The 27,628-nt window shown below is 38.1% G+C and overlaps 1 protein-coding gene across 1 annotated transcript in view; it reads right to left on the reverse strand.

Annotated features, from left to right (window-relative positions):
* Positions 1-11,035: 11,035 nt before the first annotated feature.
* Positions 11,036-27,628, reverse strand: part of LOC103072325 (alcohol dehydrogenase 4) — a 27,670-nt gene continuing 11,077 nt past the window's right edge. The window contains 8 exon segments of the mRNA XM_007472247.1: positions 11,036-11,060; positions 21,038-21,086; positions 21,089-21,175; positions 21,667-21,700; positions 21,702-21,760; positions 21,763-21,793; positions 24,492-24,503; positions 25,272-25,532. Of these exon segments, the coding sequence (XP_007472309.1) occupies positions 11,036-11,060; positions 21,038-21,086; positions 21,089-21,175; positions 21,667-21,700; positions 21,702-21,760; positions 21,763-21,793; positions 24,492-24,503; positions 25,272-25,532 (558 nt within the window).

The following is a 27,628-nucleotide window of genomic DNA, read 5'->3' on the forward strand; positions in this document are numbered from 1 at the left end:
CACTGTCAAGAGAATAGAGGAAGCCACAGATTTGGATAAAATATTAACAAAGCATATCTGATAAAGGGCCATTTTCAAAATATACAAATAACAATAAGAAAACAAAAAACCCAATTAAAAATGGGGTGAAAGATCTGAACATATTGCTCATTAAAGAAGCATATGGCAACTAAGCATATGAAAAGGTATTCAACATCATATGTCATTGGGAGTTGCAAATTAAAACAATAAGATACTACTACACACCTGTTAGAATGGCCAAAATCCAAAACACTGACATCACCAAATGCAACAGGTATTCTTACTCATTGTTGGCGGGAATGCGTAATGATACAGCCACTGTGGAAGACGGTTTGGTGATTTCCTACAAAACTAAGCATATTCTTATCATGTGATCTAGCAATCCTGTTCCATGGTATTTACCCAAAAGTTGAAAACTCATGTCCACACAAGTTTTATAGCAGCTTTACTCATAATTGCCAAAACTTGGAAGCAACTAAGATATCCTTCAGTAGGTGAATGGATATACTGTGGTTCAGCTAGACAATGTAATATTATTGAGCACTAATAAGGAATGAGCTATTAAACCCTGAAAAGACATGGAGGAATCTTAGATGCATATTACTAAGTGAAAGAAGCCAATCCGAAAAGGCTACATACTGTGTGATTCCAGCTATACATTTAACATTCTGGAAAAGAAACCTATGGAGACAGTAGAAAAATCAGTGATTGCCAGGGGTTAGTGGGGAGGGAGGGATGAATAGGTGGAACAGAGAGCATTTTTAAGGCAATGAAACTATTCTGTTATGATACTACACGGTAGATATATATCACTATACATTTGCCGAAACCTGTGGAATGTACAACACCAAGAGTGAACCTTAACATAGGAGTTTGGGTGATAATGATGTGTCAAAGTAGTTCATCCATGTAGCAAATGTACCAGTATTGTGGGGAACGTTGATAGTGGGAGAGGTTGTGTGTGTGCGGTAGGGAGGAGGAGGTACATGGGAACTCTGTATTTCTACTCAGTTTTGCTGTGAACCTAAAACTGTTCTAAAAAATAGAGTGTATTAAAAAATAATAGGGCTTCCCTGGTGGCGCAGTGGTTGAGAGTCCACCTGCCGATGCAGGGGACACAGGTTCATGCCCCGGTCCAGGAGGATCCCACATGCCGTGAGGGGCTGGGCCCGTGAGCCATGGCAGCTGAGCCTGTGCCATCTGGAGCCTGTGCTCCGCAACGGGAGAGGCCACAGCGGTGAGAGGCCTGCGTAGCGCAAAAACAAAAACAAAAACAACAATAATAATAATAATAGGAGTTACAAGTAGATGTTTAAGTCTCATCTACTTTCTATGAGAAGACAAAATTGATACAAGGTGAAATCAGAGGCCCTCAGTCTCATTAGAGAATTTGCTAGTGTGGACTAAATTAGAAATAGCCTGAGCAGGTAGGAGATACAGGTGATCTTTCCAGATACAGATCACAAAATGGGTATAGCAGCAAAATATAGAAGTATTGGGGAATCTCAACCTCCTGGGAGCATTTGGAAGCAGGCCCTTTGTTAAATTCTTGACCTACTGTGCTCTCCATTTCATTGAATAGAAGAGAGGAAACAATGAATGACACTATTAACTTGTACTTAATTCTGACTCTTAAGATAATTCAGCTTACTTTTAAAATTTATTTATTTTTATTTCTGAGAGATGCATTTTAAAGTAATAACTAGAATTATGACTTATAATATTATACCAGAACATGTAAGATTTTTAGGAATTTCATCTAATGTCTGAAACATTTATATTTAAATTTAATTTTAATTCAGCTCATTTTGAACTGAAGGGCTTATTAGGTGAAAATGACCTGTCATTTTAGACTTTGTAACATGCAAGTTAAGTGTACACTAGACATAGTCAAACAGACTTCAAAAAGTTGAAGCATATTTCATAGAGCTCACAAGAAATAAAGATAAGTATTGAATGAATTGAAGGAAGAGTTCATGAAGCCATAAATGTCTGCTACATTTTGAGGGGAACTTTTTTTGTTTTGTTTTACCAGCTTCAGTTGACATTGCTTGGGTACATATTCCATTAGAGAGGTAGAGATAGCCCTTGCTATGACCCCTCTGAATTGCAACAGGAAACTGAACTGCCACAGATGGGTTAAACACAAGGGAGCCAGAAGTGGTTGGTACTAATTCTATTAAATACTGAGGCTCGAAATCTACCCATCAAATCCTTTCTCTTGGGAAAGCACACATACACATAGCATACAAAGTACATGGACACCTAGTTTGCAGCTACAAATCTGAATTGTGTTGTGCAGTTTTTCCTGTTATTTTTCAAGATGAACACATATCACAGAATTAGGGGGTCAGAGATGCCTTGGGTGGTGCTACGATCCCAAAGAAGTAAATTTTCCTTATGTTTTTTTTGTAGGTAATATAAGTTATCCATTATTGTAAGTAACCTGAACATATCTTTTCCTGATTGGAACTATGGAGACTCTGGAAAACCTGACAGGCTGGAGAAGTACAGGCATACCTCATTTTATTGTGCTTCACTTTATTGCATTTCACAGATATTGAATTTTTAAAAATTGAAGGTTTGTGGCAACCTTGTGTTGTCAGTTGATGGTTAGCATTTTTTAGTGATAAAGTTAGGTATGTACTTTTTTTTAGACATAATGCTATTGCACACTTAATAGACTACAGTGTAGTATAAACATAACATTTATGTGCACTGGGAAACCAAAAAAAAAAAAAACCTCATGTGACTCACTTTATTGCCATATTCACTTTGTTGCAGTGGTCTGGAACCAAAGCTGCAATATCTCTGAGGTATGCCTGTACAAGGGATAATTTCATGATTAAATGTAACAGGAAGTTAAAATGGAACTTTTCATTTTGTCTCAGTTTTGGCTAAAAACTCCAAGGCCAAGCAGTATAGGTGCCAAAATTACCCTCACATTCTAAAGCAAGGTACTGGGGTACCATATGTAGGACATGCTAAGAGACAGAAAATTTCTTCTGTCAGCAGTAGCTCATCTCCTATCTCTCAGCTATATAAGGGAGGGCAAAGAATCCATGGGGAAGGGCAGAAATGGTTTGGAGGGAGAATTTCTTTGGAGAGAGTTGTCAGTGTGCTGTATATGCCCCTCCTACTTCCTGGTAAGTATGTTGGGAGCACTTCCCCCTCATCTGAAGCCAAGAGAAGAAAAACACTCACAAAGCTTGAAGTAATTTCTCTGAAACGTGGAAGATGCAAGGTCTGTTATCTGAAATAAATTTAAAAAATTTAAGCCTAGCGGCTGGCTAGATAACAACAGACTGTCTGGTGGCAGAAGGAGGTAGAGCAGAGTTTAGTGGGGACAAGGACACAAGTGTGTTTCCCAGGGACCAGAGGTGGAAACTGCAAAGGGATACAATTGTAGATTATTTTAAAAGGAACTTCATCACAGAAATCCATCTGGAGAGGTAAGGTGACCCTTGTGGAAGCAAAGGGTTGAAGGCAGAGTCTTAGTTGGCCAGTTGTAGAAAGGATCATCCCTATAAAGGAGTTGCAGGTAGGAGATCCCTACTGGGTCAGAGGATTCTTTGTGAAACCCACAGAAATTCCCCACTCAAGAAGGAATTCAGTATCTAAAAGATGCTGCACCCAAAGGACACCAATATCAGATTTTTGCAGGTTGTATAAAATGTAGTCTTTTCCTCTAAATTTCTCCTCTTTTCCAGGCTGGACAATTGAGGGGACTTGAAGCAGTAGCTAGTAAGAGGTGGGAGGAGATGGAACACAGAAGGGAGAAGAAGTAAGTCCCTCACTCCTCTACTGCAGACTTAATTTCCTGTAGCAGTAATGGCAGTCAAGCCAGTGGCGGTGTCCTCTGTCCAGGGGTGGAATTGATGGTTCAGTCTGCGGCATCTTGAACCTGAGGGCAAGGAAAATGGTAATCAGGTCAGTTCTGCTGCCTGGGTTTGGACATAATTTCAAGCTATAAATCTCTGAAAGTGTTTTCTAGTCCTCTTGATAGTTCTAGGACTTGCCCAATAATAAATTCCTTATCATTATAAATTAGCCAGAATTGATTCCTGTGACTTGCAATGAAGTCAGTCAAAAGCAGTATCAGGAATTTTGCGAGAAAACAGACCATCAGGGAAATGGGTCAGTCTGGGATTAATTATCTGACCTGTTGAGGCTGAAAGCAGTGAAAATCCAGTTGATTTTAAGGAGTAGATTATCTCTAGGTATGCAGGGGTGGAACAGTTAATAGAAAATCAACTCTGATTTACTGGAAATAAGTAAGAAAGTATTAAAGGCAAAGCCTTAGGGACCACAAGACTTTTGCTGTTGAAGAGTGTTAAAGTACATGAGTCATTCAAAACCTGTGGGGGGTAGATGGTTGCTTCTGAAAGTGCTGGACATTTTAATGAAAGAGAATGGTAAATTCTGCTGCTCAATGATGTCAAGGCTCTAGTTTAACTTCTCTGCCAGTGTCGTCTTTCCCATCATGGTTGCAAGATGGCTGCTGCAGCTCCAGACTGTCCTGTCCTTACATGACAGTATCCAAAGGCAGGAAGGAAAGGGTCTTTTCTCCACCGCCCCCCTTTTTTTCTTAAAAAAAAATTGAAGTATAGGGAATTCCCTGGCGGTCCAGTGGTTAGGACTCTGTGCTTCCACTTCAGGGGACAAGGGTTCCATCCCTGGTTGGGGAACTAAGATCCTGCAAGCTGCGTGGCATGGCCTAAATAAATAAAAATAAAAATTGAAATATAGTTGATTTACAATGTTGTGTTAGCTTCTGGTATACAGCAAAGTGATTCAGTTATACATATATATGCATATTATTTTTTGTATTCTTTTCCATTATGGCTTATTACAGGATATTGAATATAGTTCCCTGTGCTATACAGTAGGTCCTTGTTGATTATTTTACATATAGTAGTTTGTATCTGCTATTTCAAACTCCTACTTTATCTCTTCCCCACACCCTTTCTCCTTTGGTAACCATAAGTTTGTTTTCTATGTCTGTGTTTCTGTTTAATAAATAAGTTCGTTTGTGTCATATTTTAGATTCCACATATAAGTGATATCATATGGTATTTGTCTTTCTCTTTCTGACTTACTTCACTTAATATGATAATCTCTAAGTCTATCCATGTTGCTGCAAATGGCATTATTTCATTCTTTTTTATGGCTAAGTAGTACTCCATTGTATATATGTACCACATCTTTTTTATCCATTCATCTTGATGGACATTTAGGTTGTTTCATGTCTTGACTATTGTAAATAGTGCTGCTGTGAACATAAGGATACATGTATCCTTTTCAAATTAGAGATTTCTCTGGACATATGCCCAGGAGGGGGATTGGTGGGTCACATGGTAGTTCTATTTATAGTTTTCTGAGGCACCTCCATACTGTTTTCCATAGTGGCTGCACCAATTTATATTCCCACCAACAGTGTAGGAGGGTTCCCTTTTCTCCACATGGAAAGGGTCTTTTCTTTACCCTATACCTCCTCTTTTTTTAAATCAAAAGGGAAATCACTCTCCCAGCAGATTTCCCCTTATGTCTCTTCACCAGAATGAAGTCATATGTCTACCCCAAGTCAGTCACTAGCAAAGAGGAATGGGATTAGACCAGTCATAGTTTAACTTCTGGAGCTGAGGGAGAGTCCCACCTTGCCTGTGCTCATTATTGTCTGTTTCCTGAATAAAATTGGGGTTCTGTTTGTAAGGGAGAAGAGAGGAATGGCTAATGAATAGGCATCCAGTGTGGGCAACACCATCTTTGGGTAGCTCTCACCTGTTTATAGTATGACCTATACTATAGGTCATACTGTTTATAGTATGAGCCCTCTTTGAGTAGAACCTAGAGCAAAAGAAGTTCAGCTGGTCTAGCCTGCTATGAAAACAACTCTGATGCTTTCCTTTTATGGACTGAATGGCTTTTAAGGGACCATAGCAGGACATTGTATAGAGCCTGTGGCAACTCCAATGGTAGAATCATGGTGGAGAACCTAGAGTTTTAGAGCAAAGTCATACTCGTTATGATTAAAAATGCCTGCCTGTGGTGACCATGGTTATCACTAGGTGATCTTGCTATCTGAGTTTCTCACCATGAACTGGGTGTTACTGGATCCACAAAATTATAAGGCTGGAGGTACCCAGAAGGATAGTCTTACTAAAGGAAATGATGTATATAGGACTAGACCCAAGCAAATCCTGAAGGCATGGTAAATTGCCTGAGCAGTTGACTTAGACTCCTACTGCACTTCCACCCCTTGGGGAGATTCCCTGTGATCAGTTCATAGAGGAGGAAGAGAATTTCAGCTTGGTTATAATGCTCTGCACAATATTCTGGCAGTTGGTAGAGGTAGACTCCAGAAATCTTGCCAGAGTACAGAACTTCAAGCATTATATCACTGTGAGTCCTCTGATAGGAATGAAATGATCTGAGATACAAATCTACATTGATTAATAGGTAGTAATTAAATGATTTGGTCAGATGATGAGGGACTTTGAAAGAATGAGATTGTAGGATTGGTAATAAGGAAGTCTGGGAAAGAGATATGTGGATGGACCTTCCGTAACAGGCACTGAGTGTGAGGAAATTTATATTCCATGTGAATCTTGCCAAAAGGTCTGATTTTGGAAGAGATTGTCAATGATCAGGTGAAAAAGGTGACCCATCCTGGGGATATTGTTTAGCAGGCAACACTTTCTCTGGAGTCTTTGGAGTTTCACAAGACCTTTTGGTTTAAATAACATTTGTATTAACAGAGAATGGATTTCTTTTTAACAAAGATCAGAAGACAGTCTAGTAACACTTGTGAGTATATACATGTCTCCATATTGCTGAGGAGAGCAAAATGATATTCTTGGAAAGATTCTTAATTTAATACTTTATCAAATCAGGTTTTTAAAAGTAGCTTATGATGCAGAATTTATTTCTCTTTTCAAAGCTGCAAGAAGGGACATCTCTTTCATTTCTTTCTCAGACTCCTTTGGTTAATAATGAAGACTTTTATTTTTAAGGTCAGGTTGTGGAATTTTATTAGTTATATTAACAGCAGGCCTATAGGACAGAATTTTATTGATAGAAATGGAGAAAAGGATTAAAATGTTATTTAATAATAAAATGAGGATATAGCTCTTCTTCATTATTAGTAAATGCCTTATATACTTATAATTTCTTTCTAAAAAGACCTTGAAACTTCAGAGAAGACAAATGGTCTATCCCTGGGTTTAAGTGATAGAATAAGAGCATTCTGGTTTAATCGCATTCCAGAGAGGAAATATTTAAGGTTTTTATATAGCTCAATATTTGTCAACAATGATATGATTGACTAAAGAATATACAGATATAGCCAGCATTTACTGGTATATTATTCAGAATAGGTATGTTACTCAGACTGTATATGGTGTATTGAGTTTAAGAATACTTAGCGATATGTAATTAGGAATAAAGAGGATGTGATGGTAGGGGAGAAGGGGGTGTGCTAGCTGGATTCAACTAGCAGAGGGACTGAACTTTTTGATGCTCCAGAGAGCAGAACTAGGGAGGCAAACCCTAGCTTTAACCATAAGGGAAAAATTGGCCTGCTCTCTGCAAAGCACTTGCAGAATATGAAAAATGGCCTTGCCCTCAAAAAGCTATAGCCTAGTGAAACTGTTGAAGAATCAGATGAAATAATGCACGTGAAAGTACTTTAAAAAATGTCAGCTATGATATAGGTGAAAGTTGTTATTCTCTCTCTGAATTCTTCTCAAAGAAAATAGATGGAAAAATGTTAAAAAAACCAGACACCTGAGGGCATTGTGGTATTTAATAAACAATGACAGTCCAAGACATTTGAAGACAGTTAATGTATCTTAAAATGCATTTTTTTTCTTATTAGAAGAATATACTGTGATTTTATTGGCTTCTAAATTCAGGTATTACTCACCCTATTAACTGGCATTCTTAAAGATTTGTAATAATTTTAGATCAAAATATCATTACAAAAATAGACCTGTGTATCTAAATATGTTAGAGAATGAAAAGCTTTAAATAATATGTTTTTTCTTTGTTTTGTTTTTTCCGTTGGAGGGGTCAAGTTCCATTCCAGTTTTGTTTCAGTGGCTTGATACCCTAGAAATACTATAACTTGTGTTGCCCCTAGTATTTTAAAGAGTAACATTTTGGAGAGGGATGGAGTGGGAGTTTGGGACTAGCAGATGCAAACTATTATATATAGAATTGATAAACAACAAGGTCCTATTGTATAGCACAGTGAACTATATTCAATATCCTGTAATAAACCATATTGGAAAAAGAAAAGAAAATTAAAAATTAACATTAAAAAATAACAAATAAATATTAGAGCCCTGAGGAAAAGCAGGAAAAGCAGACAATTGTCAGTAGTTTGCAGACTATTTTTATGTCTCTGAAGTACAGTTTTTAAATGGATGTTTTCTGCATATTAGCAAATGAATTATTGTTACAAGATTTTTATTGTTTCTGGAGTATCAAATAAAGACGCAGCATTCATTTCTTATTTTAAGACAGAGATGTTTGGGTAACTTAGACATTAGGTGTACATTTTGAAGAATTATACTATAATTACGTTTACTAGGAATTTCAGTTGGGGGTCTGGATGAGGAAAAAGACCTCTGCTGCTAAAGGAATGATAAAGGTTAAGCTTTAAACCCCATACATATCACCCTGGGTTTTCACTGATTTTATAAATAATCCCAGTAGTCTTGTTAAGAATAATGAGATTTTTTTTGTTTTTCAAATCATAGAACCAGACATGGAAAAATAGAAGACTGATAGAGGCAGGGATGGTGACTGCAGGAGTAATTGGAGAGAGGGAGAGAGGGAGAGAGGGAAACTACTGCCTCACAACTTAGTTAATAATTTATCATTAACTTAGTTATTAATTTTACTAATTAATAGGTTTTATTGATTAATGTTATTAATAAAAATAATGCTCATAATGACTATTCTGAGTTATTAGGATTAGATTTGTGATTATATAGGAAAAAAGAGGAGTATAGAAATATTTTGGAAAAATTTCACTCAAAAGGGCTGATACAGGGCTTCCTTGGTGGCACAGTGGTTGAGAATCCACTTGCCAATGCAGGGGACACGGGTTCGAGCCCTGGTCTGGGAGGATCCCACATGCCACGGGGCAACTAAGCCTGTGCACCACAACTACTGAGCCTGCGCTCTAGAGTCCACGAGCCACAACTACTGAGCCCGCATGTCTAGAGCCCGTGCTCTGCAACAAGAGAAGCCACTGCAATGAGAAGCCCGTGCACCACAACGAAGAGTAGCCCCCGCTTACCACAACTAGAGAAAGCCCATGTGCAGCAACAAAGACTCACAGCCAAAAATAAAATAGATAAATTAATTAATTAAAAAAAAGGCTAATATAAACTATTTGGACACTTGTGAGGGTAAACTTTGGTATCAGACAACACATATCTATTGAGCATCTCTAACAGACAGAAGGGTGGATTCAAGGATTGTTCTGCCTTCAAGCAATTTACAAACATATACTTGAAAAACTAGCAATGGAAACAGCATGTCCTAAGATTGTGATAAAGATACTAAGAGGGGAAGGAAAGGAAAGGAAATGAAAGGGAAGGAAAACAGCTTTATGGTTGCCAAGATCTGAAAAGGAGATGGATCTCAAGCTGGACCTGGGAAGGATTGAGGAACCCAAGGAGAGGTGGGGAGGGCATGAGGAGAAAGAACCCAACTGATATAGAGAATAACATGAGAAAGGCCAACCACCTGAGGGGTGCGTCCTATTCCCCACAGTGCCAACAAAGGAAGCCTTTACAGATGGATTAACTGGCTTCCATTTCTAATGAAAGAGAATCTTAAATAAGCAGGAATATAAGTTTCTGCTTTGAGATATTACTAACCTCCTCAGCCAAAGTTTCAGAGTTTATCTTCTCTCAGAGTTAGACATGTGGTAAACATTAATAATAACCTCAAACTGGTGGATTTCAGAAATTATGCTAAACTGAGATCTAGTCTTTGTTACTCTAATCTAAATTATTATCTGTCTTATTCTTAAACTGCCCATTGTAGCATCTATTAGTATAATAGTTTGAAAACGCTCATTTTGCTTTTCATGTAAATCTTATTGTCTGTTATATCTTGCAACTATAAATAGTTTTACTTACTACATTTATTATAAGTATATTGTTCTTTGTCATTTCTAGTTGAATATAGAAAATAGATTACTTAGTGCAAATTACAGATGTTTTAATCTCTAAACATTATACATTGTGATAATTATCAAAGATGAAAAGGTCAATTATTTAATAAAAATGGAAATTTGAGAGTATAGATGTATTTTCTTTTAAAAAATCTTTATATATATGTGTATATATATATTCATTTATACAGTTTCTGATATTCCACTACTAGTGATTATAGTTCACAGTAGTAAAGTGGGGCTAACAGAAATGAACAAATGTTAAAAAGGAAATTATTTAGCAGCTTGTTAAAGTAGCTTGTAACTTATTGTAACTTGTGTTACATATATGATATATATATAACACAAGATTTAAAGATATATGTATCTTATTACATTCTACATATTAATAGTGATTTTTTCTGTTAAAAAGCTTTTTATTATGGAAAAGTTTAAATGTATACAATAGTAGACAGAGCAGTATAATGAAACCCCATATATTTATCACCCCACCTAAAAAATTATAAACATATAGGCAATCTAGTTTTATTTATGATCCCTTCATTCCCCACTCCCACCTCTCCAGAAATAGTTTTAAACAATTTCCAAACATCTTATGATTCTATTCATAAACACATAAATGATCATAGTTATTTAACATAGGAAATACTAATATATTTTATGGATAAAAATGCTGTAATCTCTATAGCTGTTTGATACTGACATGTTAACTGTAAATATCTGTTAAAATTCACAGTTATCATTGTTCATCATATCAGATAATGAATTAACCATACAGGTTCAGATTTAGTCAGCTAGTATTACAAATCGTTCCTGGTGTTGTCAAAAGAGCAGGACTGTCCTAATGCTGTTAATAATAATAAAACAACAATCAGTATAATTTTCATGACAAATTTCACCAAAACCCATGAATAATTTTTGTTTTTTTCTTTCAAGATTTGTTTTAATATTCTTTATAGATACCCACTTTGCTAAGTCTAATTTCTTTTATCTTGTCATCCACTTCCATTCATGACATTACTAATACTTTATTCATGGTGTTAGTAAGCTGGGGAAAAATTGGGGACCCTCACTTGATTCTGGGCAAGATCCTTGTGGCCCAGTGGTGTTATAGAGAAGTAGAGCATGTTGAGGTTGTCGTGAGATTTTCGCCTTGGAATAGTCGCTGCTCTTGGCTCTCCCGTAGCTTAGGGAAAATTGGGCATCAAAAGAAGGGGTGGTTAGTGTGTTGGAATACTGCTCGCGGAGAACTCAAAAGTTCCTACTCCTTCAACATGTAGAAACAAGGAGGGGGATAAGCCTCAAAGGCAGAGAATCTTGGACCTTACTGCTGGAGCTGTGGAATCCCTGGCATCAGCAGGTTGCCATGCACAAATATTCTCTTCACCCAGGACCTGGAACTATACACCTCCCTATGGAGGGAGAACTTCTGTGGCCTTTCCTCACCATGAGTCAGGGTCACTACACCTTAACAGGCCACCTGCGTGTTTTGTTCCCTCCAGTTTCTTGCTTCTGTGCAGTTGGTATGGCAGGAGGGCCTACCCTCAGTTGTGCTTCCCGTATGGTCAGCATCCCTGGAGAGGCCCATCCTCTGCCTTCTCTGTTGCCACCTTTCCAGGTGTGTGGACAGTCAGGTGGTCTTCTCAGTAGGCCAGGGGGGAGAAGGAGGCCTCATTCAGGTGTCTACCCCTAAGCCTCCATGCTACCACTGACTACCAGGCCTACATGGGATAGTATGAAAGACTTGCCCAGCTATTAATAAAGTAGTGCAGCATTTTCCATTTGGCTGCCACTTAGCAGCCCTTGTGTGTATATTCCATGACTGAGAAAAAGGGTAGTTGTGGAGGAGCTATGAGCGCCAGGGTCTAAGGCTGTAAACCCCAACCTGACTCCTAACTTGGGGAATACTGCTTATGGGAATATTGAGATTGTACAAGATGTTTTAGGGCTTACACACTAAGTTACTTTGTGTAGCTTAAAAAATAATGTTTACTTTTTCTTTTCTTTTTTTCTTTAGAAAATCTTTGATGTGCAATAGCTAGGAAGTGAAGCAACTTTATACCTATCTGTATGGATTAGTTTCAGGTTAGCTCCTAACTACTGTTAGGATCCCAGAAAAAGACTGAGTGAAGCCAAGACCTTGGGAAAAGTGTGGGCAGAGAGAAACCCTAGAAAAAGGGAGGAAAGGGGGTGCCCATGAAGGGCAGGAGGATCGGGAGTGGGGAGGGACTCCTGGGAAGGAGCAGAACGCAGACAGTCGGAAACAGAACTCAAGGATCTCTGGGGGTGCCTCAGGCAGAGCCCACAACACTCCACCCCTGCTCTTGTCACACCCTGGACTTCCTTCCGCTCATGGATTTCTTCTGGAGAATTCTGAAACTCTGCAACTTTAAAATAGAGGTCTAAAAGCAAGGACTCTGACATAGTTATAGTCATTGTCAGTACCCACAGATAATCAGAAACACTTGGAAAAACAGCTACCTCTCCCTAACTCTTAAAACACCACCGTGTGTCACAGCCCCATTTCAGGCACAGTTTTCTGGAAGACTCTGCTGCCTCCTGGAAGAGCAGAGGCCTTTGCCCACCTGTAGAACTTGTTGTCTGATCTTGATGTCTGTCTCATAGGGCCTGCCATTACTCTCCTTGATACAGAAGATCTCTTATGCGGCCAATTTGGTGTGGCTCACAGGCATCCAGGTTGCTGCCTTTGATGTAGTTGGAGTATTTCTGGTAGTGTTCTGGATTCAGATCTTCATTGATAGGCTCCTTCTGTGGGTGTTTTACAGGACTGGACAGCTTGATGTCCAACGTGAAGGCCTTAGGGAGGAGGTACACACCATCTCCCACTCGATACTGGATGCCATTCTTGGTGGCTGAGCTGTAGAGAACCCGGCCATCCAGATCCTTGAGCTGCTCTGTGATCCTGGGAATTTCTTTTTGCCTCATTCCAGCCAGATGAACATAGCTTGTGCAGAGTTTATACTTTTCCTCCATTGGCTGAGTTTTTGGAGGGGACTCAAATCTCGCATCGTTTTGATCATACCACAGCTGGTAGAGATAGGACTTCCCATCCCATCATCCTCTGCCATCAGGGCCTCAGAATCCATGCCTCCCTCCAAGGCCCAGTTTTATGACAGAACTTTATAGACCTTCACTTTGCTGTGAATGTATGAAAAGCTGCATGTCCTCACATTTGTCCACCAGGAACAGCTCCAAGGGGTCTGATGTGGCCCCGAGGACGTTGGGTGTCCCAACACAGAACCAGTGGGTATGCAAGCTCTGCCTTTGCTGCTGTCCTCCCACAGTGCCATGACAGTGGTTTTGAGGAATTATCTGGAATAACAGAGACACAGTTCCCCACTTCCAGGGTTTCTAGGGCAATGTATACTTTCTTATAGTAACTCTTCCCAGCAGTCTTGATGGCTTCTCCAGCCCAGTAGATCAGATTCTTGTACTTTCTTTTCTCCTGATGCATTTTTTTGGAGTGATGGCATCTCCAGGATATTGCCATTGACATTGTTGTGATCTGCCTCCTTCATGACCGTATTGGGACACCTCTCTTGGCAAGCCTGTTTGCTCCATTCCCTACCACCGAATTTAACCATATCCTTACAGGCTTTACACTTTCCACATTTGGGCTGTTGACAAATCTTGCAGATGCCACACAGTCGGCATTTAAAAGCATTCTTCTTGTCTTTGCCATCCTTTATCAGTTTGCTCTGTGAAGAAAGTGTCAAAGATCTGGTAGAGCAGCTTGGTAGTGGTGGCGTTAGTGAGGGCTTTGCCCTTCTTCTTGGCAGAATGCCCAGTGGTCTGACATCTTTCAGCTTTGCCTTTTTCCCAGGATGATCCCTGCCAACTTGATCAGGTCCCTCATGTAGTGAGTCAGGAAGATGGGCTGCTTGTCACTATCCCGAGTCTCATCATAATTCTCTACTTGTTCCACTACAAACTGGGCAGTGAATTGACTTAGGTTGAGCACAGAGGAGAAAGAGTAACTTCAATCTTATTGATCTGGTCTTCATAGGCTGAGTCAGGGCTGTTCTGCAGGAACTCAACTGCTACCTTACTTGGGTAGATCTTCTCCCGCATCATGCTGAACATCAGTGCATTCTCTGCTTTGGGATCCATCATAATATATTTGACAAATGAGGTGCTGAAGTTCATGAGAGCCTTTTCACCTCTGTCAAAGCCAGTGATCCACCATTCACTTATGGTGCCATTATCACCACTTTCAAGAGATCGGTCATCATTTTATATTGATTTTGCTGAATCAGAAAAGGAGACTTTGACATTCTTCTTAATTAGGCTGGTGTTGATCGGGCACAGGTGACCACTTTTACAGTACATGCTGAAGCATGTCAGTTTGGTTGGGGAAGAGCCTCTCAAAGCCAGATTCATTGGCTTCGAAGATAGACATTCTCCCATTTGTTAACAACTGTATCTCATCCACTGCACCAGGAGGATACTCTTCATATCCTAGTTCATTGTCATCCAGGTACTGTCTGCATTGAATGCACCTTGGAGGATGGGTCTTGGAGGACACAACTATTTTGGTTTGAGCAACTTTTTTCTCAGTTGGGTCCTTGGATATAGTTTTGCATCTCTTCTCCTCCCTGCTGGCACTTTAATCTTGGACTTTTAGTCTCCAAACTTTTCATCCTTCTCTTTCTAGTTGGAAACTTGTGATATTACTCTTTGAGGTTCTTTTTCCTCCTGTCTCTGGCAGCCAGAATCTTCGGGTTGTCTTCTGTAACTCTTTCCATCTCTTATCTCCTTCATCCTGAATTTTATCTTGAACTCCTTGTTCTGCCTGGCTCCTTAGATTCTGTTTAGGTGCTTGTTCTTTAGTTTGACCTCTGAATCTCTTCTTTTTCATCTCTTTGTTCTTCTTCCTCCGTGTGTGTTTATGGTTTTACTCTTTCTGGTTCTTCTGCAGGGAGTGGGTTTAGCAACTGGTTCTCTGGATGTGACTTTATGTCTCTTTTCCTCCTAGTCTTTTTCTCCTTCATTGATAGAATCATCCAATTTCCGTCTTTCAAGTGCTTCCTCAGATTTCCTCGCGAAATGAGATGTGATGGTGGTCTGACTGGTAGTTTGCCTTATAATCCTGGGCCTAGATGAGACTTCAGACTTTGTTACTCCATCAGACTTGCATCTTCTGGGTATGCAAAGTTTAGAAACGGGTTTGGGACACTTGTTCTCCTCTGCCATTCTCACTCTGCGGTCCTTACCACTTGTTTTCTAGACATCCATTCACTTCCCAACTGAAAGCCTGAAGTCTGTTCTCCAAGGATAAATCTTTATTTAAAGGGATTTGATTTTAGCCAGGTAGCCCTCCACTGATAGTTCTTCTTTATGTACTTTATATAAAGTCACACAACTGATTCTTTATTTCTGTTTGCAGAAATTCATGCAAGGGGTTCAATTTCTCCTTCACACATTCTCTTTCTGTTAAGCTATCTGAAAACACACGGAGTCTGCTCCTGAACTGCAAAGAAAATCATCCTCACCTCACTGAGCAGGGATCATTTCTTCTTCTTTTTTTTTTTAAACATCTTTATTGGAGTATAATTTCTTTACAATGGTGTGTTAATTTCAGCTTTATAACAAAGTGAATCAGCTATACATATACATATATCCCCATATCTCCTCCCTCTTGCGTCTCTCTCCCACCCTCCTTATCCCATCCCTCTAGGTGGTCACAAAGCACCAAGCTGATCTCCCTGTGCTATGCGGCTGCTTCCCACTAGCTATCTGTTTTACATTTTATAGTATATATAAGTCCATGACACACTCTCACTTCGTCCCAGCTTACCCTTCCCCCTCCCCGTGTCCTCAAGTCCATTCTCTATGTCTGTGTTTTTATTCCTGTCCTGCCCCTAGGTTCTTCAGAACCATTTTTTTTTTTTTACATTCCATATATATGTGTTAGCATACGGTATTTGTTTTTCTCTTTCTGACGTACTTCACTCTGTATGACAGACTCTAGGTCCATCCACCTCACTACAAATAACTCAATTTTGTTTCTGTTTATGGCTGAGTAATATTCCATTGTATGTATGTGCCACATCTTCTTTATCCATTCATCTGTCGATGGACACTTTGGTTGCTTCCACATCCTGGCTGTTGTAAATAGAGCTGCAATGAACATTTTGGTACATGACTCTTTTTGAATTATGGTTTTCTCAGGGTATATGCCCAGTAGTGGGATTGCTGGGTCATATGGTAGTTCTATTTTTAGTTTTTTAAGGAACCTCCATACTGTTCTCCATAGTGGCTGTAGCAATTTACATTCCCACCAACAGTGCAGGAGGGTTCCCTTTTCTCCACACTCTCTCCAGCATTTATTGTTGTAGATTTTTTTTTTTCTTGGTGGTACGTGGGCCTCTCACTGTTGTGGTCTCTCCCGTTGCAGAGCACAGGCTCCGGACGCGCAGGCTCAGTGGCCATGGCTCACGGGCCCAGCCGCTCTGCGGCATGTGGGAACTTCCCGGACCGGGGCACGAACCCGTGTCCCCTGCATCAGCAGGTGGACTCTCAACCACTGTGCCACCAGGGAAGCCCTTTGTAGATTTTTTGATGGCCATTCTGACTGGTGTGAGGTGATACCTCATTTAGTTTTGATTTGCATTTCTCTAATGATTAGTGAGTGATGTTGAGCATTCTTTCATATGTTTGTTGGCAATCTGTATATCTTCTTTGGAGAAATGTCTGTTTAGGTATTCTACCCATTTATGGATTGGGTTGTTTGTTTTTTTTGATATTGAGCTGCATGAGCTGCTTGTAAATTTTTGAGATTAATCCTTTGTCCGTTGCTTCATTTGCAAATATTTCCTCCCATTCTGAGGGTTCTCTTTTCGTCTTGTTTATGGTTTCCTTTGCTGTGCAAAAGCTTTTAAGTTTCATTAGTTTATTTTTGGTTTTATTTCCATTACCCTAGGAGGTGGGTCAAAAAGGATCTTGCTGTGATTTATGTCATAGAGTGTTCTGCCTATGTTTTCCTCTAGGAGTTTTATAGTGTCTGGCCTTACGTTTAGGTCTTTAATCCATTTTGAGTTTATATTTGTGTATGGTGTTAAGGAGTGTTCTAATTTCATTCTTTTACATGTAGCTGTCCAGTTTTCCCAGCACCACTTATGGAAGAGGCTATCTTTTCTCCATTGTATGTTCTTGCCTACCTTGTCATAAATTAGGTGACCATATGTGCGTGGGTTTATCTCTGGGCTTTCTATCCTGTTCCATTGATCTATATTTCTGTTTTTGTGTCAGTACCATACTGTCTTGATTACTATAGCTTTGTAGTATAATCTGAAGTCAGGGAGCCTGATTCCTCCAGCTCCATTTTTCCTTCTAAAGATTGCTTTGGCTATTCGGGGTCTTTTGTGTTTCCATACAAATTGTGAAATTTTTTGTTCTAGTTCTGTGAAAAATGCCATTGGTAGTTTGATAAGGATTGCATTGAATCTATAGATTGCTTTGGGTAGTATGGTCATTTTCACAATGTTGATTCTTCCAATCCAAGAACATGGTGTATCTCTCCATCTGTTTGTATCATCTTTAATTTCTTTCATCAGTGTCTTATAGTTTTCTGCATACAGGTCTTTTGTCTCCTTAGGTAGGTTTATTCCTAGGTATTTTATTCTTTTTGTTGCACTGGTGAATGGGAGTGTTTCCTTAATTTCTCTTTCAGATATTTCATCATTAGTGTATAGGAATGCAAGAGATTTCTGTGCATTAATATTGTATCTTGCTACTTTACCAAATTCATTGATTAGCTCTAGTAGTTTTCTGGTAGCATCTTTAGGATTCTCTATGTATAGTATCATGTCATCTGCAAACAGTGACAGCTTTACTTCTTCTTTTCCGATTTGGATTCCTTTTATTTCCTTTTCTTCTCTGATTGCTGTGGCTAAAACTTCCAAAACTATGTTGAATAAGAGTGGTGAGAGTGGGCAACCTTGTCTTGTTCCTGATCTTAGTGGAAATGGTTTCAGTTTTTCACCATTGAGGATGATGTTGGCTGTGGGTTTGTCATATATGGCCTTTATTATGTTGAGGAAAGTTCCCTCTATGCCTACTTTCTGCTTTTCTCCTTCCATTTGTTAATATGGTGTATCACATTGATTTATTTGCATATATTGAAGAATCCTTGCATTCCTGGGATAAACCCCACTTGATAATGGTGTATGATCCTCTTAACATACTGTTGGATTCTGTTTGCTAGTATTTTGTTGAGGATTTTTGCCTCTTTGTTCATCAGTGATATTGGTCTGTAGTTTTCTTCTTTTGTGGCATCTTTGTCTGGTTTTGGTATCAGAGTGATGGTGGCCTCATACAATGAGTTTGGGAGTGTTCCTTTCTCTGCTATATTTTGGAAGAGTTTGAGAAGGATAGGTGTTGGCTCTTCTCTAAATGTTTGTTGGAATTTGCCTGTGAAGCCATCTCTTCCTGGGCTTTTGTTTGTTGGAAGATTTTTAATCACAGTCTCAATTTCAGTGCTTGTGAATGGTCTGTTCATATTTTCTGTTTCTTCCTGGTTCAGTCTCGGAAAGTTGTGCTTTTCTAAAAATTTGTCCATTTCTTCTAGGTTGTCCATTTTATTGACATATAGTTGCTTGTAGTAATCTCTCATGATCCTTTGCATTTCTTCAGTGTCACTTGTTACTTCTCCTTTTTCATTTCTAATTCTATTGTTTTGAGTCTTTTCCTTTTTTTTCTTGATAAGTCTGGCTAATGGTTTATGAATTTTGTGTATCTTCTCAAAGAACCAGCTTTTAGTTTTATTGACCTTTGCAATCGTTTCCTGCATTTCTTTTTCATTTAGTTCTGATCTGATCTTTATGATTTCTTTCCTTCTGCCAACTTGGGGTTTTTTTGTTTTTCTTTCTCTGATTGCTTTAGGTGTAAGGTTAGGTTGTTTATTTGAGATGTTTCTTATTTCTTGAGGTAGGATTTTATTGCTATAAACTTGCCTGTTAGAACTGCTTTTGTTGCATCCCATAGGTTTTGGGTCATTGTGTTTTCATTGTCATTTGTTTCTAGGTATTTTTTGATTTCCTCTTTGATTTCCTCAGTGATCTCTTGGTCATTAAGTAGTGTACTGTTTAGTCTCCATGTGGTTGTATTTTTGCACATTTTTCTCCTGTAACTGATATCTAGTCTCATAGCATTGTGGTTGGAAAAGATAGTTGATACGGTTTCGATTTTCTTAAATTTACCAAGGCTTGATGTGTGACCCAAGATATGATCTATCCCGGAGACTGTTCCCTGAGCACTTGAGGAGAAAGTGTATTCTGTTTTTTTTGGATGGAATGTCCTATAAATATCAATTAAGTCCATCTTGTTTAATGTATCATTTAAAGCTTGTGTTTCCTTATTTATTTTCATTTTGGATGATCTGTCCATTGGCCAAAGTGGGGTGTTAAAGTCCCCTACAGTAACTTTGTTACTGTCCATTTCCCCTTTTATGGCTGTTAGCATTTGCCTTATGTATTGAGGTGCTCGTATGTTGGGTACATAAATATTTAGGATTGTTATGTCTTCTTCTTGGATTGATCCCTTGATCATTATGTAGTGTCCTTCTTTGTCTCTTGTAATAGTCTTTATTTTAAAGTCTGTTTTGTCTGATATGAGAATTGCTACTCCAGCTTTCTTTTGATTCCCATTTGCATGGAATATCTTTTTCCATCTGCTCACTTTCAGTCTGTATGTGTCCCTAGGTCTGAAGTGGGTCTCTTGTAGACAGCATATTTATGGGTCTAGTGTTTGTATCCATTCAGCCATTTTATGTCTTTTGGTGGGAGCATTTAATCCATTTCCACTTAAGGTAATTATCGATATGTATGTTTCTATTACCATTTTCTTAATTGTTCTTTTCTTTTTATTGAACGTCTTTTTGATACGTTGCAGTTGACACTTTTGCAAATTAGGGAGTTCACATGAGTAGAGATATTTTCTCAGATTTCTTACCCAGGAAGTATCCTTGGTCCTCACACCATGGACCTATTTTCTTCTTTTGCAACATTTGTTCTCTGCTTCAAAGTCCTGTCATTTAACTATATACTTTCCCCCTTTCACTTCTTTTTGTTGCCTTTTTGCATCTCTTCTGTGTAACACTGTTCCTGGTGTTTTGGCCTTTGCTTCTATTGACCAACACTGTGGTTGGTTATTTTAACCAAAATCATTGATCCTGGTTTTACCCACTCCCCAATTACCAGGGATCCCCTGATTGGGACATTTTTATAAATCATTTCTCAGGGTCTATGCCACGAGAGCACAATGTAGCTAAAATTGTAGACTTGAATCACTTATAAGACAAGCATGACAAAGCAAGAGAATGAGGCAGTTGGGGAACCCTTTAAGTATCTGTTACCTGCCACTCACTACTCACATCCTCATGGTTTTCATCTTAGTCTGATAATGAAGGGCCTGGAGTGGGCATTCTGTGTCAGTTGCAGACCACAGTGATTCCAGACTCAGGGCCATATTGTACTATATTGAACCTGACATTATACTCTAGAAACCTCTCTTTCTATCGAACAGCCCCAACTGAGTTAACAATTGTTTGTGAAGGGGAAAATATGGGTCAGTTTATATCACCACTCTATGTTGGAACAGTGTATGTCCATGTACCTTATGGAAATAGAGTAGGAAGTTTTCTTTTTTGCAAATGGCCACTATTTAATCTTTTAAGGACATTGAGTACTTCTGATGATGTGGAAAGTGTCAGAAAAGACACACTGGTTAGTTTTCAACATCAAATGAAAATAGAATCATCATAAAGGTTTTTCAAACTGCTCACTCATCTCTTTGGTAATTTACCTTTTTCTTTGGTACATTAGGTCAAATGCCTCATTAACTTTGTCAAAGCAAGGGTATGGGACATCAGTGCATCCAGATCGAATTTCTTATTCTTGTAGTCAGCAGCCAGCTTTGGGACAGAATCGATACCTTTCCAACCTGTAATTGGCCAAAATGCCAAATAAAGACATGGTGCTTCACATGGAAAGGTAGTTTAACCAGTGTTTGTTGAATGAATGAAATTATCAGGTCAGATTTGGGTTGCTTCAAATAGCTTATCCCCCTGCCATCTTTAATTTTTTGTACTTCAATCTATTAAATTTTTTTTCTTCAAGAGAAAAATTCAAGATTATTTTCTATTTCTAGATAAGGAAGTATCTCAATTTGATCACCGTCTACCTTTTGTTCCCCTATGTTGGTCCATTTTAATGCAAACTGAATTTCAATTCGCGAATTACAGTTATCCTTCTATAAAAAACTGTTTACTTTCAAGTAACTAATAGAATAAATAGCTTTCATGTAGTCTTCAGATATATTCTAGGCACTCAATATTTAAAAACTAAATTATTTTCCTTTCCTTTCAATAATCCTAATTATGATAATATGACTACTACTATGAAGAAAATTAAAAGAAAAAAAAAAAAACTGACCACCAAAGCTTGTTCCATTTAGAGTACGGCCCATTCATTATTAGCTCCACTGCAGAAACACTCAATCCGTTGTCACCAACGTTTACTCCAATGATGTACATACCCCCCAACCTACTGTTTTGCTGCTCTCTGGAAGGTCAAACAAAAAGATTAGCTGAGTAAGTAGAAAAATAGAACATGAACTCCAATGTGGGTTTGTACAATAGTTTAGGGAAATTTTACACAACTCTGCATACAAGATAATGGCTAATGAGGTTGTAATATTGTAGATTGAGACTTGAGGCACCAGTGTTCTGTTTCAGATAGAACATCCAATAAAAGTTTGAATGTCATCAAAAAAGATATTGAAAAGAAACCAAACATATTTTACTCTGTTTAATACCACACTTATGCTGAACCTAGAATGTATCTCATTGTATATCAAGAAAAATATACGTACATGAAGGTAAAGAAAGATCTATAGAAGATATTATAAACTCTAGTCAACAAGTTTTTGACGAGGTACAATGGTATATATGAAGATATTTGCAATTCCAGGGACAAAGGATCAAAATTAAGTCACGAACAGAGGGTGAATAGGTATTCACTAGAGTCTAAAAATGAGGCATATACTGTAAACTTAGCAGATCTCAATGTAGGATAATTTAAAAGAAATGCTATTTAAAACAGAAGGCAAAACGGTTAAACAGAAAATAACAGTGGCTGCTGCTCATCAAACATTTCATCGCTTCCCTATATTTTTTAGCTCTCTTGCAGTTAAGTAGAGTCATATGACTAGTTCTGGGCTATGGGCAGGAGTGACGTGTGCCATTTCCTAGCCAAAATAGAAAAGCCAGTGTACAACCGCCAGCTGTCCCTTCTGCTCTAACAACCAAGAGGACCTGATGTTGAGATTGTAAAGCCACAAATTTGAACTTCCTTGATTGCTGAGTCACTACATGGAAGACAGGGGCCCAGGGGATTTGCATTGATCTTTGCATGAGAGAAAGAAAATATTATCTTAACCTGCTGCAGGTTTGGAGTTAATATAAAAATGCCAAGATTGAAAATGTAAATAAGTTTAAGAAAGATACAAACTTGTGGATGGCCATTCCACATAGAAGCCCTATGTTATAGTTGAACATTTAAAATTTTGAGACTAATATTATACAAGAAAAATATAAACTTATCCCATATCATTTGCCATAGCCAGTGGTTAACTTGGTTCTCACCTGTTGAGGCAACTTTTACTTCTACAGAAGTCCCAATAGGAATACCATTCCTGTTCATCACTGATCATTATATGAAAGAAGCAATCTGAAGTACAGTAAATTCTTTCCCTCTTCTCTCTGTCTGTCTTACTAGGGATGGACAATGCAATGACCTGGAGCTTTTAGAATGTGTTTTGAAATCTTCATTTGAATATGTATTTATAGTTTTGAGAATGTCTAACATTTCTAAATAGCAACTCTTCTAGTTTCTATACTTCTTATATGGCAGAAATATTTTTGTTTAATGTATATTGTACAGAGAGATCCACAGAGAGAGGTAAAGAGCACAGGCACTGCTTGTGACCTTAAGGTAGCTGCCTACATTACTCCTGTTTTTTGTTTTTGTTTTTTTTTTTAATTTAATGTTTTTCCTATTGCCCTTCTCTACATTTCTGAGCTTTGCTCCAAGCAGGGAATTAACCTCCATAATTATAACTTAGTTAAATGGGTATTATATGCAAATACAGGGTTTTATTTAGTAGCCTCTGATAACTTCTGATGAGAATTATTTTTAATTCTCAGAATCTTATAAAATTGTCCACTACTGTAAGTTTCTAATTGTTCTGTTGCGTTCTTTAGACTGCTTTAGAGCATTAGCGGTCATTGAAATTAAGTTCATTCCCATTACTGGAATCTCCTCCACAACGTAGAAATTAAGCTTTCCCTAGTTATGGAAGCTTTTGGTGGAAGGGTAGTTAGCCCATATTTTTGTGATTAAACTCATCTCTTTTTATTTGGGTTCTCTAGTGTAATTCTATTCCATAATTTAAAATATGTTTCTTGGTGTACTAAATAAGTTAATAATAGAACCTGCCAAGTTTTGGATCAGTGGTCCTCAGCTTGAGAACCAGTGCATGAGAATATCCTGGGTATGGGTCGATTCACTGATACTGGAAAACAACAACAACTCCCCAGGTACTTCTGAAGTATAGCCAGTCTTGAGAATCTCTATACTAGAAAAATAAGTGGGCTGAATTTCAGTGTTTGTGAAACAAATGAGCTGTGGGAAGTGGAGAGGGAGGGATGTGGCACATTGCAGGCCGCAGGTGCCAAGGACAATTGAAAAAGCAAGGGCTGAAGCTTTGGATGCAGGGGAGCGGTGCAGTACGAGGGGTCCTCACTGCACGAAATGTCAGTAATAGCTAACATTTATCGAGTGCTTATTACCTGTCAGATCCTCTTTTAAGCAGTTGCACTAGTATAATGAAACCATTCTAAGAGGAAAGACCCAGGAAGGGCAGCCTTCCCGGTCTCCATCCTCTTTTGTCATATCATGTTGTGTCAGGTAAGAACCGAGGGGAAAATTGCCAAAGCCTGCTCCTGGGAGGTTGAAGTACAGAATTTCATTCTTTGTACCCTCTAGAGGAGAGTTTCAGGAGCCAGGCTGAGTGAAGGGGTAAATAAAAGGGAATAGTGTCATAACGACTTCACAGCTCTCACTCATGAACTAAGAAGCCTCCATAGGCAGAAAAGTTAGTTGATGAATTCTTTGGTCATCTTGTTAAAAAAAAACAAAACAAAACTCTACTTAGTGGCTTTGAGCAAAGATGCATTAGGTGAATATTTGCTGGAGACTAAGGCTGCGTGCTCTGGAGGCTAACTTCTCCCTATGTTGCCTGTGCAGTTGGCTCTTTACCCCATTTTCTGGAGCAGAACAGACAGGACTGGCTGTGTGAAGCCTGCAACCAGTGCAGTTGCCCAGGGCCCTGCACTCAGAAGGGCCCTCCTTTGCTGTCCTGAGAGGAGAAGAAATCTGAATGATACGAAATTGTAGTGTTTAGGAAAAAAAGATTGAGTTTTTAATTTTGCAGCTTGTTGATTTTTTTAATTGAAAATTTCACATATATAATTTGGACCTAATTCTGCAACCGGATTATTGAGATCTGATGGACAGAACTGGCTTGTTTGTAGGTTGCTAACATCTCCTTGCTCTACTTTAAGATGAGAGTGGATACCTCTGGCTGTTAGGGGTGACTCCATTCACCCTGTCTATTCCCTCCTCTAAATCTGCCTTTTCTATTATTTTTCCTCACTTCTCATAGGCACAATTCTTTGAAAGTTTTTATTTCTAAGTTTTCTCTTAATTTTTTGCTGACTTTCATGTGAAAGAATAAACAAATATTAATAACACATTAATATTAAATAGTAAGTGTTAATATTTATTAATAAGTAAACATTAATTATATGTATGTAACATATAATGATATCTAATATAGTATTAATAACTATTCTTAAACATAATTTATACATGTATATAAATATTAAAATTTAATAAATATATTAAGATGCACATATTATAAATGTTAATGTTAATAAGCGATATTTATTATATCCTATTATAAAAAATATACATACCATGATTTTAGCTCCACCTATACACTCAAAGGCAAAATCCACACCTCCATTGGTCATTTCAACGATGACCTCCTGAATGGGTTTATCTAGGTCTCTAGGATTGAGGCAGTCGGTGGCTCCAAGGGCTCTGGCCTTTGTAAACTTCTCACTTTTGATGTCAATAACTATGATTCTGGAAGCTCCTGCTGCTTTATAACTGATTACAGCTGAAAGACTGACACCTCCTAGGCCAAAGATGGCACATGTAGAGCCAGGTGTGACCTGCAGGCAAGAAAATTATAAATTAACTTCTCAAGCAGCTGTTCCCACTTTTTTTTTTTTTTTCTTGACCACTCTGTGCTGCATGCGGGATCTTTGTTCCCTGATCAGGGATAGAATGCGTGCCCCCTGCATGGGAAGCACAGAGTCTTAACCACTGGACCACCAGGAGTCCCTGGTCCCACTTTGTAAAAAAGGGACCGAGTGAGGTGGGGGCAGGACCATATAAATAAAGACTGCCTGTCATAAAACTAAACAATATAGCTAAATGGGAGCAATTTGCCAACATGAAAATGGATGAATCACTGGCTAAATCTGCAGAAACACTTGAAGGCCATTAGATATTCAGCTCATAATGAACAAACCCAAGTGAAAATCATTCTCTTGTCTTCCTTTTCCCTTTGGTGTTATGAGAACAAAAACTGAAGCCCACACATTTTAATGGGTTTATTGGTTTCTTTTTAAAATAGATCAAAGTGAGAGAGTAGCACTGACATATATACACTACTGAATAATGTAAAATAGATAGCTAGTGGGAAGCAGCCGCATAGCACAGGGAGGTCAGCTCAGTGCTTTGTGACCACCTAGAGGGGTGGGATAAGGAGGGTGGGAGGGAGGTGCAAGAGGGAGGGGATATGGGGATATATGTATACGTATAGCTGATTCACTTTGCTATACAGCAGAAACTAACACACCATTGTAAAGCAATTATACTCCAATAAAGATGTTAAAAAAAAAAGATCAGAAGCCCCAGTGTTCATTGCAGCACTATTTATGATACCCAAGATATGGAAGCAACCTAAATGTCCATTGACAAATGAGTGGATAAAGAAGATGTGGTACATATATACAATGGAATAATTATTCAGCAATAAAAAAGAATGAAATAACGCCATTTGCAGCAACATGAATAGACCTAAAGATGATCATACTAAGTGAAGTAAGTCAGACAGAGAAAGACAAATATCATATGATATCACTTATATGTGGAATCTAAAAAAAAAATGATAAAAACGAACTTATTTACAAAATAGAAATAGACTCACAGACTTCAAAAACAAACTTATGGTTACCAAAGGGGAGGGGGGGAGGGATAAATTAGGAGTTTGGGATTAACATACATACACTACTAGATATAAAATAAATAATCAACAAGGACCTACTGTATAGCACAGGAAATTCTACGCAGTATTCTATAAGAACCTATATGGGAAAAGAATCTGAAAAAGAATAGATATGTGTGTATGTATAACTGAATCATTTTGCCATATACCTGAAACTAACATAACATTGTAAATCAACTATACTCAGATATAAAATAAAAAATCAAATTAAAAAAAGATACAGATAAAAAAATAGATCACAAGTAATTTGACATCTCTATTTCTAATAGGCCTTATTTGGTTGTATTAATGTTGTAGTTGGGTTTGAATGACCACAAGTATCTCTCTAAATGTGAATTAACTCAATCATTCCAAATCATCACTTCATTCAAATGGAATGAAGTCTATATTTCTTTGCATGGCATTGAAGGATTTTTACTATCTCGTTCCATTACCTTCCAACTTCATCTCCATGATAATCCCAGTACCACAGCCACAACAAACTTTCAGTTTCCTTTCCTCATGCCTTAGTTCATACTGTTCCCTCAGCCTGATGTACTTTTCACCTTATTTCCTTCAATTAAAATATAACCAATACCTCTAGGCCCAACTTAAATCACACTCTCCCCATGAAATGTTTCTTGATTCTTCAATTAGAAATTAGCGCCCACCTTTTTACTTTTTTTATATCATATAATTTATAATTATTCTTGATTGATTTTGTTTGCATAAAAGACTACAAAATCTTTGAAGGCATATAATCTTTCACATTGCTATCAAGGAGTGTTCTTATCTTTTGTCTTTGATAAATGTTTGTTACATTGAATTAAAAAGAAACATAATATATAAGATGATAAGGAAAGGTGCTGTAGCTGGAATATGTTATTTTGTACAGTGGTATAGTGGCAAAAAAATTACTATACAGAGAGATGTTCAATTAATATTTTCTAATGGTGATGAGAAACTGTTAGAATTAAAGCATAAACAAAAGGGAAA

The sequence above is a fragment of the Lipotes vexillifer genome, unplaced genomic scaffold (genome assembly GCF_000442215.2).
Source record: "Lipotes vexillifer unplaced genomic scaffold, Lipotes_vexillifer_v1.1 scaffold49, whole genome shotgun sequence".
Classification (NCBI taxonomy): Eukaryota; Metazoa; Chordata; class Mammalia; order Artiodactyla; family Lipotidae; genus Lipotes; species Lipotes vexillifer.